Source organism: Mesoplodon mirus (genome assembly GCF_964341445.2).
Source record: "Mesoplodon mirus genome assembly, chromosome: 7".
NCBI classification, from domain to species: Eukaryota; Metazoa; Chordata; class Mammalia; order Artiodactyla; family Ziphiidae; genus Mesoplodon; species Mesoplodon mirus.
This window is the reverse complement of record NC_138983.1, coordinates 135685847-135698213: the sequence shown is the minus strand read 5'-3', so window position 1 is coordinate 135698213 and position 12367 is coordinate 135685847. Positions and strand designations below refer to the sequence as shown.

Here is a 12367-nt window from a genome sequence, read left to right as displayed (position 1 = left end):
CCTCTCCAGGGTCTCAGTATCCCATCCTTCTCACAGCAGTCAGAAGTATGTGCCTCTGTTTTCCCAAATGACTACTTAGCAGATTTCAAAATTGATGGGAAAATTACTTGGCTGAGAAAAAGATTTGCAAAAGAATCCAGCTAGACAATTCTTAAACATCCCTGGCCTTTATCATTTCTCTTTCTATGCTTAGGCCACTTATATCAAATTTTTATTTTCTTCTTTCTTAGAAGTCCACTAGAAAACCCATACAGGTGTATACATACATACTTATTCTTCTAAAGACTAACATTCTTATTGAGTGTTCACAGTGGGAGATAGGCCATACAATGAAAATAGGAAGAAACCATTAGAATTTCAGTTACAATTTATTTTTATATCACTCTTTAAACTTTTTAATTTTGTGTTTGTTTTATAAGGTAGATAATAATAATGTAACAGTTTTATATGTGCTTTATAAATTAATGTGCATACATTGAGAATATTTGCTTACGTTTCTTAATGGTGGGGTGCAAGTTAAAAAATTTAACTGGAACATGTCTCCTTTTGTTTAGGTAGACAAATTGTCTAGAAGGTACTCACTGTCTCCCAGGGAAGATTACAAGGTGACCAATGTTGTGAGTCTAATTTCTCACAACATCAAGGACTTTCCAAACCTCCTTCATTTTCATTATAAAATAGAGGAAATGAAAATGAGCTAACTAACAGTGAAACGACTTGAGGCGGGGTTCTTCCCTGGGAAGAAAAACCATCTTAAAAATCCGCATGGGCCATAAGCTCCTAGTACAGGACCAGAGGCAGCTGGGCCATCTGATTCTCTGCTGGAGTATCAGGGGGATGGCCACTTGGATTTGAGGTGCTCAGTGGATGCAAGAGTGAAGTCCAATGGATGAGGTCTATCCTGGATGGACCTGATTGCTTTGTTCTGGTTCTTGGACACAGACTCTCCATGGCCTTGGCTGTCATCCTATAAAACCCTTTTAGGGTGGAGGAAGATTTAAATAATATTTTTTTAAAAATCTCTGCAAACATTATGCACAACGTGAAGGTTAATTTTAAGTATCAATTTGACGGTGGCCAAGATTAAACAGTATTTCCGGGTATGTAAGTGAGGGTGTTTCTGAATGAGATTAGCATTGAATGTGTGGACTCAGTGAAGTCGACTCCCCTCTCCAACGCCAGCCAGAGCGCCTCATCCAATCACGGAGGGTCTGAAATAGAGCAAAGAGCAGAGGAAGGGGGAATTCACCCCTGGCTCCCTGCTTGAGGTGGGACTTTTCTCCTGCCCTTGAACTGGGATTTACACCATCAGCTAGTTTCCCTGGTTGCCTAGAATTACACACCACTGGCTTTCCTGGGTGTCCAGCTTGCAGACCGGGGGACTTCTCAGCCTCTAGAATCACATGAGTCGAGTCCTCATAATCAATCTCCATATAAATCCCATTGGTTCTGTTTCTCTGGAGAACCCTGACTAATACAAACAGCAATAAAAACCAAATTGATCCTATACTTTCTGCTGTATGTACATGTGAAAAAGTTTTCATGGTGCCAGAAGAGGTCAATAGGAAACTTCCCCTGGGAAAACCCTTGGACCTGAGGTGGGCAGGGGAGAGAATGTTGGTTGTAAATAAGAAAACGGTGTCCTCGGTTCTGAGAGAAAAAGGCACAATTTATTTAGTCAAATTATTGTACAACATAGTCTTCATTGACAGTTGTCAGCTTAACACTTAATATAGTTTAAAAAAGTCAATGATTACCTGCAAAATTATATATATTTTAATATCTAAAAAATATATTGCATATATAAGGCAGGAAGATCCCTTGTATGCACAAGGGAAAGTTTGGTTGTTCTTTTCCAAGTTATGATTGTTGCAGTTCGGTTATTTACAAACATCTCCAAAGCAGGAACGGTTTAAAGAGTTTGCCTTGATTTGCTTCTGCTCACTTGTTAAATAACAACACCAGTGATTCTCTTTCTAGTAAGTCAGTGACTTGAACGTCCTGTGTTCTTTTCCGCAATAAGTCACATTATGCTTTTTTAAAACCAGCTATAAAAAACATACAAACAGCCCAAATGTACAGATTGACAAAAGATGTACAAATTACATTTTAAAAAAAATAACGACTGATTTGATAGTAACATTGTATTTGTGACCGAGGTCAACTCGTTTCTTTACTCTTTTTCACTTTTTAATTATTTATTTTTAATACTGCGAGATATAGGAAAATAACTCTGCATAATTTATACAGTAAGTTGCCTTCTGGTTGGTGGACCCTGGACTGATCTGACAAGCGCACAGCACTTGCGAATCTGTTTGTGTTTAGAAATCCCTAGGACTTTTCAAAGTTCTGGGACCCACTGTCATTATTTAAAAAAAAAAAAAAGTTATTTAACTCTCTGGCTTTCAGGAATGTCTGCATTTGCATTAACATTTCTTAGTTCATATCTTGACTATTTCCAGAGAGAATGGTCAGCCTAGTGCATATTTACTGCCCACTGAGAAAGATTTTGCAATGCCCGTGGCTTCTTAAATACACACTTGTTCTTTCTCTGAAATTCCAGTTGGGTGAAAACTTCACTAGCCTTACAACCAATGTTCCAGTTTGCTATCCACTGAGTTAGGTCTTCCTAAGATAAGATGATAAGCTTCCTGCCTCTATTTTCACTAAGTCTCAAACCAGAGCATAACTGGTTAAGTCCATGATTCTTTATCATATGAACCCTTCAAGGTCCAAGATGAGACCCGTGTGTCGGTAAGTAACTGCTTTGGTCCTAAAAATATAAATCTACAGTTTCTTTCCCAGAACCATGACACAACTATTCCAGTAATCTAAATATTCAACTCATCGGCTGACAGGAGATTGAGACTCCCAACTGGCATACTGGCCCATGGAATTATCCATCTCTTTGTTCAAGGTAGAGGAAGCAGGAGTTACCAACGTTAAAAAAAAAAAAGAATCCTTTTTAAAGAACAGGTACAAAAGTTCTATCCAACAAGAAAGAGCATCCAGTTTCGTTTTCTCTTCAAGGCCACGTATGTCCAACAAGAACTGTGAGGAAGGGGACTTCAGCGAGAAGGCCACCGGTGATGAAGCGTCTAGTAGTAGCTGCCTAAGTGTGAGGGCACGTGGGTGTTTGGGTGGCGGGGGACATTGGGGTTGGGGTAGATGCCACCCGTGGGGGAGGTCCAGTACTGTGACGCTGCTCCAAAGAGGCTAGAGGAAGTGACCGGCATGGAGGACGGGGGGGGAGGGACAAAGTTCACCTTCTGCTGGTGGGTGTGGTAGGAGGGCATGTAGGAGATATCCGAAGGGTACTTGTACATGGACGACTCGGTGGGATGTGGCTGCAGAGCCTGGGCGATGCCGTGGAAGTCAAATTTGTAGGCATACCTCTTGCCGTGCACTTTGGTCATAATGTTTTTATCGTAGTAGTATCGGAGGGCTCGGCTCAGCTTGTCGTAATTCATGTTGGGTTTGCTCTTCCGCTCCCCCCAGCGCCTGGCCACCTCATCGGGGTCCGTCATTTTGAACTCCCCGTTGGTCCCCTCCCAGGTGATGCAGCTGGCGTTGGCGCTGTCCGACAGTAACTCCAGAAGGAACTGCCACAGCTGGATCTGCCCGCTCCCTGCAGGCAGCGAGGCGGACAGGAGGAAACAGAGGCTCAGCCTGGGAAGTCAGAACCTAATTTCCTAAGTGCAAGGGTCCTCTCACCCTGGATAAGAATCCCTTGATTTCTTTTTATGGTCAGAACCCACTGGCCCCTGACGCTGGCATGATCAGCAAGGTTAGATGGTAAGATAATCTGCCCCAGGCCAGGTGACATTCACCCAGAACCAGCTGTGTGGTTTTGGGCAAGCCACTCCCCACCCTTCTGGGCAAGATGCTGACTCTCTTCCTCTATAAAGGCCTGAATCACTGTCTTCTCTTTACTCAGTGCTGAAGTCCCTCAGAGTCCAGGGGGGAAGGTGTGACAATGCTTTAGGCTGATGGGACCTGGACTGTTCCTTAGCCCACGTGCTTGGCTCTTGGCTCTAAACTCTACAGAGGAGAACTTGGGCAGAGAGGAAACCAGAGGAGAGGGAGCTGGTGCCTTCCCAGCCTTCTGAGCAGGAACGGCCTGGAGACACAGGCAGCAGGAGTTCCCTGGGTGCCCGTCTCACTACTGCAAGGGCCTATTAGCTCACACAGGAGGTGAGTTTCATTTAGAGCTCGCTTAAGAGTTGCTTTAATCACGAACCCTTAAAATACACTGTCAAGTTTATTTTAGCTGCAACCTCTTTCATGTAGCCAGATAACGCTGCAATACTTTCTAAAGTCAAGACTAAAGCGCCTTTGGAATACGTATTCACTTGCGTGAGGAAGATTGCCGTGAGCTGGCTGGAACTGTTTCCTGGTCCCCCACCCCCCATCTTTCCCTACTGAAACTTATCTCAACCTCAGTGCAGATACACAGGGCTAAAATGTTTGTTGTCCAGAAGCATCTTCAGCTAACAGACATTATCACCACCATGACAAGTCCTGTCCTCTCCTGTGTGCACCAGAGAAACAGGGGTCGAACATTCCAAGGAAAGAAGTACATGCTACTCCCAGGTCAGGTGTCTGAACTGAGGACACCTAAGAGGTCCCTGTGACCTCACAAAGCTATGGAACATTCTGGAAGATGACCTCTCAGGTCAAAGGAAACTCACCGGGATTGGCTAGGCGACTGCTGGTCGGGCCCAGGATCTGATACGGATCTAAGGAAACAAGAAAGGAAATTTGCTTCACTGTTATTAAAAATATAGAAACAACAGCATTAACAATGACAATACCCCAAGGGTTTACACTTTTATTTCAATATCATAGGGAAGCCTGATTTCAGAAAATTGCACTGCCTTTTTTTGCAGACCTCAGAGATCTTGACCAGTTACGGTCTTCATCCCCGTAATTACAGAAACAACGTGAAAGAGTATCAGTTTTTCATACTTGGTGTCTAAAATTTGTAGGTAATGCTGTCATTACCTAAAACAGAATAGTAAAACCACTTGGAAGGGAGCTAGCTAATATTCAATCGTCATGAATAAGGTGAAGTATGGCTTATTAAATGGCCTTAAAGAAGTCTAATGATGACTGGACTTTTATAGCTCTAACTATTACTGACAACTTTACACGTCTCTGTTTTTCTGATGTAGCAGGAACACATGCCCAGAAATCAAGCAACCTGGGTTCTAGCCCAGCAAAGTTATAAACTAAATAACTCATTGGACAATCTCTGGGTATCGGTTTTCTCATCTGCAAAATGATGGGTTGGGTTCCTGGATTCCCCAGTTCCCTTCTAGTATAATCTTCTCTGATTTTAAGCTTGGAAATGTCAACACCAACCAGAATTTGGATTTTAGCTATAAAATGATTATTCTTAATATCTCAGTTTACTTAAAACTTATGTGATTGTTTAGCCATAAAAGAAATCTTTGCAATATTGACTCATGTGAGGTTTATCTTCTTTTTTTCAGGCGAGGGAATCACGGTAGAGACCTGGATCGCAACTTGGCCATGCTATCGTAAGTTTGATACTTTACAATTTTCATAATTATAATTGTAATTTTAAAAATCGACATGATTTTGGGGGTTTAGCTTACAACCACAAATTAACTTGAAGAGTCCTTAAGACCTCTTAGTCTACCCCTTTTTATCCACACAGTATGACAACTAAAATATTTTGGGCAAGTAATGTCTAATTTCGTTGTTGTTGGGGATTCTTTAAATCCCCTATGTCAAGTCCTCTTTGTCTGACTTGTGTTTCACAGTCAGCAAGTTCTCAGCCTTCCTGAGGAAATGTAGGTCAACTTTCTCTCACTTATCTTCAGTGGAGATGGAAAACAATGTCTGTCCATCCCAGAGCAGTGCCTTGTTTGGAGCTCACTCTTAGCTGTGTCCCACAGAGAAGACCAAGCTGGGCTTGGAAGGGGCACAACAGCTGTCTTCAGATACATGAAGGACCTTCACAGAGAGTGGGAGGAAGACCTCTCCTGAGGGCAAACTTGGAAGCTTGAATGGAAGATACAGGGAGGGGAACTTTGGCTCACATGGTGGAATTGAGCCTAGCCAGGTAGTGAACTCCCTGTTGCTGTAGGTATTCAAGTGGAGGTGAGGTAATCATAAGACTGAGAAGTTACAGGAGGATGTTGTAGACCTAGATGTCTCTAGGTTCCCTTCCCATACTAAGAGTCTCCAATTCCATGGTTTTAACAGTTCCTCTGCCTTAATTAAGTAGAGCCACCACAGGGAACATTTGGTCAAGCAACTTGAGAGTCTGGGATGGTAGCTCTAGTTCTCCCATAAACCAGCCGTGTGTGATTTTTCACAAATCACTTCACCTCTTTGGGCCTCAGTTTCTTTATTTTAGAACATGAGGCATTTTAATCTTTAGGCTCCTTTCACCTCTGATATTCCAGGAGTTTCTATGTGATTCCAGTGTCAGGTACCCAATTCACAGGTCTATTATAGTGTCAAATATAGGATTCTATGAAAGACACAAATGCCGTATATTGTCTAAATCCTCCTCCGCTGACCATGTGGGACCAAGGGCCACATAGGAAGCAAAGGAGGGTTCGCACATCATGGACAGGTACCTGGTTGGGGCCGCTGTTCAGTATTCTTACTCATTGTTTGTGCTCCTGCAAGGGGGGGACCTGCAGCAAGAAGAGAAATACGGTAAGTGGGGCCATTCTCCACGAGGGGAGGGGAACACCTCATCCAACGCCCCCCCCGGAAGGAGGACAAGTGTGCTTTCTCATTCATTCATTTGCTCACGCTACTCATTTATTCATTCTATTTCATAAATATTTATCCAGAATCTACCCTGTGCCAGCACTGCTCTCGATACTAGAGAACGCAGCACTGAACCAGTGGTTCCTGCTAGAACTTATGTTTTAATGGGGAGACAATGATAAACAGCAGTAAGTATGTAGAAGAGCATGTCTAATGGTATTGGGGCTGCGGATTTCATTTTTAATGAAAATTTAGAAAGGTCCTGAAGGAGAAGGTGGCATTTGAGCACAGGTCACCTGCTCCTGTGTTTCCATGTTTGTGAGCTCCCCTCCATGGCACCTCTTAGGTACACCCTTTCCACCCCTGTCATCACGTCTCCATGTTAGAGCTGCGTTGCTTCTTGCACCGTCTATGGACTCATCTGACCGGCGTGCTCACCACTTCTCTCTCTTCCCACCGGCCCATCAGATGCTATTTAGCCAGTTTCATCTCCCTAAAACACTACATCCCACCATCCGAAAACCTTAGTGACTCACTGTCGACTGAAGCATTGAGGTCTATCTTCCTGGCATCTTTGCGCCCCCTTCCTTACCTTTCCAGACTTATTTCCCTTCGTGCATCCTAAACCCCAGGAACCCAAGTCCTCCTGACTGTCAGATATGTCAACCTTGATGTCTTTCCCTGGCCCCACCTCCCCTGGGAGGCCCAGTCCTCCCCACCACTGCAGGTCCAAATCCTGCCTCTCCTTGCAGAGCCAAATCATATGGCCCCGGGTCCACTTGGCCTTCCTGATACCGCCCAGAGGGAAAGAGTTATATGTGTGCATGACTCCTCTCCCCTGCTTGAGAGATTGGTCCATGTCTGCTTCAACACTGTGTACCCCATAGGGCCAAGGGCTGGGGGCAGAGTAAACAAATAATGCATATTATTAAAAGGGATGGTGGTTATTGCTGGCATTAGTTTTTAGTCCCAACCTCTTTCTTGAAAGAATTCCCTTCACCATCCATTTCTGTGCTTGATATTTTACTTCCTAGAGATAGCAAGATTGACACATGCTGGGTCAGGACCATATGAGTCAGTCTTTCCTGCTACTCCCTTAATGGGAGATTTTGGGTCAGATTTCAACACAAATTGATGTGTCAGACCCCTACCATCCCCTCATCAGGTTATCCTCCCTCTCAGCCTTTCATGAGATTGGGGTAGAGATGTTGGTATAACTACATCTTGACAATTAGAAAAGCAAAGTCATAAAGGGTCATTATCATAACTTAAATGACAGAGTCCGAATCTGGTGATTTTTCATTCATACAGACCTTGTCATGAGAGAAACCTTCCAACTTCAAAAATTCTAAAGCCAAATGCAATGAAACAAAACTCACAGGTCTGAGTGAACATCCCATATCTTTCCAGGACTAGGTATCACTGACAGGTCCTACATTGGCAATTAATTTTGATGGCCATTCAAAAAGCAGGAAAACAAAATGCTCACTCCTATCCTCCTTTATCTTACGACCCTGTTCTCCACCCCGTCCTCAGAAAAAGGTTTTCTTCCCAAAGAATAAAGTGACGTTTACTTACTTTTGTTGAGACCAGAATTCATGTTATTGCCCCATCCTCCTCTCCTGACTGAGTCATAGGAAGGGTCTAATGGAAAAAACAAATAGAGGTACATCAGCATCTCCTGCTCTTTAGAAAGGTTGCATGAAGATTATCGTTTAGTAGCCTGGAGAATTCTGCAATAACTTTTCAAGCATCACTAAATTCCAGAAGTGTACTCTTCCCCTGGGGCAAAGGGGAATGAATGGGAGGAACATTGACACACTGATTGGGAGCCCAAGTAATGGAAAGAACCCTGAAATTGAAGTCATAGGGCTGGTTCAAATTCTGTCTTCCACCATTTGTTGTGAGACCTTGGATGAATCCAGACATCCTTGGGCCTCAATTTTTTAAAATACAGAAATAAAAATTTACATGATTTACCTACCTTACAGGGTTGTGCTGATGTTATCAATGGAATATTTGTGTCCCCTGCACAAATTCATACACTGATGTCTAATCCCCCCAGTGGGATGGTATTGGGAGGCAGGGGTCTTGGGAGATAATTAAGTCATGAGGGTGGAGCCTCCATGAATGGGATTAGTGCCCTTATAAGAAGAGGTCACAGAGGTAGCATGTCTGCCTGCTTCCTGCCATATGAGGGCACAAAAAGAAGTCAGGTGTCTGCAATCCGAAAGGGAGCTCTCACAAGAACCTGACCATGCTGGCACCCTGACCTCAGACTTCCAACCTCCAGCAGTGTGAGAAGTTTGTTTCTTTTGTTTGTAAACCACCCAGCCTATGGTATTTTGTTACAGCAGCCAGAACGGATGAAGACAGGTAATGATCAAATGAGATAGCATATGTGAAGCATCTTATAAGGCATTCTACAAATACCATCTAAGTTTAGCAAGAAAAAAATATCCGAAGCTGTATAGCAAAGCTCTTTAAGCAGCTCTGGAGAGATGGGTCACGTCCAGATTAAAGGCTCATGGGCAGACTGTCTCACAGCCCCGGCCGTGAGGACCCTGGTGGTGGCTCCAACCCCTCACTCCAGCACACTGATGCTGTGGGTACGTCTGGGCTCTCCCCGGCCTCTCATGCTTTTTTGTTGATAGTGAAGAGGGCTGGGTAATGACCACAGAGAAAGGAAAAAGGCCAGAGATGTGACTGGAACCAGAAACGAGGGGCTGGAGAGACGCTTCCTGCCTGGAAGTGCAGAGAGGTTTCCAGATCGCCTTGGCGGACACTCCATTGACATGGAACATTCGTGATCCCAATCCCTTTCTTGAAAGAATACACATGCCTCCCTAACCCTGCTCAGAAATTGCTTAACCGACTGGCTAGAAACACCCTCTTTTCCTTTCTCATGGTGTGAGTCCCATTGAGACACGGAGCAGGAATAGCAGAAGAGCTTAAGGATACAGAATGATGACTTTCAAAGTCTTTCCATGGACAACAAAGAAACCATAAAAAACATCTGAACAAATGGAGCACAAACCTCTTCAAACAACGGTCAGGCGGGGTGAAACACAAACCATCCCCCTCCACCCCTTCTGAGCCTCTCAAACGAATTAGAATAAGAACTGCAAAGACGGACCGGCTGGTCCCATGGCTTGTTCTTGTTGTTTCTGGCTAAGAAGAACCAAAAGACAGGAATGATTTCCTTGTGGAAAAATCCACGTGCGGATGCACATTCCTCCTGGCTCTGGAAAAGCCAGTGCAGTTTTAAAATTACAGTCTTTAGCAATTGGCATGAAAAGCAAAACAGAAAGTGAGGGGGATGCAGATGGGAGGAAGGGGAGGGAAGGGGGCAAAAGAGAGACAAAGCTCGGCTCGTTTGAGTCGTCTGTTTTTATTTTTCTTTGACTTTTTTTTTTTCACAATTCCTCCTGCAAATAGATTCTTGTGCTTGCTTAAAAACAAAATAAAACAAAAACAAACAAAGAACCTAAGTTGTTTTCAAGCTGGGGATGCGGTTGTAGGTTCTCATGGGTATCTTCTGGGCTGGCTTGCAGGGGTCTGCAGAGTGTGTGCAAGGCTGGGGTATCCTCGAGGAAAGGCCGGGTTCTTCCAAGATTTCTCTTTGGTGGAGCGGGATGCTGGTTAGGCCTCCAGCAATTTATCTGGGACTGATTTCTGCCACGTATTGTGTGTTTGGCTATACAGTGGATGTGAACGAATATGACCCAAGTCCCCAGTGCTTACCTTTAAACAGGAGACAATAACAGATTGTGAAGTAATACAGGTCGTGTACCAAAGGAGTGCTGGAGATACTGGGGGTGAGGGAGGGAGAGGCTAGTGTGACTGGGTCTGGGGTGACTTGAGTGAGGCCTCTTTGGGGAGGAGAGAGTGCACATTCCCGGCAGGCATATGGAGGAAGTGAGCGGCGAGATGCGAACGTGTCGGATGTGGGAAACCATGCGTGGGGCTGTGGGACTGCAGCGGGGGGACACGGAAGAGAGTGCCGAGGCCAGGGTCATGGCCAGGTCCACGGCCACTCAGCCAGCTTAATGGCTCTGGGTTACAGGCCATGGAAACCAGGAGAGGCTTGGGGCAGGTGGCAATACCATGAACCCAGGGTGTAGTGGAGAGTGCAGCTCGTGGTGATGTGTAGGATGGATGGATGGGGTGGGTGCCAGGGGAAGGAGATGAACCTAGCAGGAGCAGAACAGAAAGTGGAATAGAAAGTGACAAATTCATGAAAGAGAAAAAGCAAATCGCTAAGTTCCAGGAATTGGTGTGTGTTATCTGAAGTTCTGACTTGACTTCTGACTTACTGCACTGATAATATCTCTGACTCAGAGTTTTCTAATCAGCGTTTCTTCTCAATTCTTAGTTTACCGGAGGCTTCCATCCTCTCTTCCATCTTCTCTAAAGCTATGTTATATTCGTTCAGAAGAACCTTTTTTCTTAGTCCAAATTATGGCTTTGGCTATAGTCATCCTTGACTTCTTGCCAACTTTTCCTCCTATTCTTTTATTCTAGCTCTGGGGGCACTGCAGATAGGCAAAAGTTAGAAAATGGTTGGAAGAATTCCCTCTAACCAACAGAGGGTGGGTGGTGGCTGGATTTTTCTCTGAGTGCCCAATCATGTTGGAAGTTGATGCTTTATCAGAGAAGTGTCTGGCAGCCCCATCTTTCCCGTGATGCCTTGGGGGTTGGGGGGGGAAGCCTGACCGGGAGGACTTTCGAGGTCCCAACCAACCTTAAAGTCCCCTAGTAGGTGAAAAAAGCAAGGGACAGAAACAGAGAGGCCACCAGCAATCAGCCTGAACTGTGTCCCCCTGTGGAGTTAACAGAGCAATAAACAGCAGCGGGCCATGCCTTGAGCAGGCGTCTTTAGCCAAGGGTCCTGGAGCAGTGTGTAGAATCAGAGCAGCAAAGACCACAAGGCTTCCTCCCATGTGCTCTTTCATTCCTACCCACCTGCATGGAAAATCCTGCCACTGGTACCTGAGTCTACAAAGAACACCTGGGTCCATTTACTGGGGAGGTTAACAGACGCTCTCTGTGGACCCTGGGGTTTGTGGGGTCATCTCCTAAATTGAAGATTGACATGAAAGCCAGTGTTTTTGGAGCAAGTCCTACTGCAAGGACAAAGCTGAAGATGGAGAAGGCCAAGGTCAAGAGCTAAGGTCTGGCATTCTGCCTTAGAGATTGGAAGTACCGGGGCCACCTTGCAGATTAAATTAGATATCCAAGCAAACAGCTGGCCCAGCGCCCAGCACAGCATCAAACTCGGTAAATATTAGCAAGTAACATTATTACTGTGTTCGCATCATTAAATACCTTAAACTGTTCAAACCCAGAAACACGTTTGCCAGCCCTACCAAATACACATTAACCCCCCTCCCTTGCTTCCATCCCCCTTACCCTGCTCTCCTTCTGATTTTTCCACTTATCACCTAATTTAATCAATAATTAATCCATGATGTTTACTGTCCACATCTCCCACCTGAATGTCAGGTCCATAAGGGTAGGGACCCCTCTTTTTATTTATTTATTTATTTATTTTTTTGCGGTACGCGAGCCTCTCACTGTTGTGGCCTCTCCCACTGCGGAGCACAGGCTCCGG

At 44.7% G+C, this 12367-nt stretch overlaps 1 protein-coding gene across 3 annotated transcripts in view; it reads right to left on the bottom strand.

The window, feature by feature from the left end:
* Window positions 1-1648: 1648 nt before the first annotated feature.
* The window catches only part of FLI1 (Fli-1 proto-oncogene, ETS transcription factor), a 123394-nt gene continuing 112675 nt past the window's right edge, over window positions 1649-12367 (bottom strand). For all 3 annotated transcript variants that reach the window (XM_082627384.1, XM_082627385.1, XM_082627383.1), the window contains 4 exons: window positions 8332-8397; window positions 6615-6674; window positions 4692-4739; window positions 1649-3628 (listed from right to left, as the gene is read on the bottom strand). In XM_082627384.1, coding sequence (XP_082483510.1) covers window positions 3099-3628; window positions 4692-4739; window positions 6615-6674; window positions 8332-8397 — 704 coding nt within the window. In that variant the 3' untranslated portion in view covers window positions 1649-3098. The remainder of the gene's footprint in view (window positions 3629-4691; window positions 4740-6614; window positions 6675-8331; window positions 8398-12367) is intronic.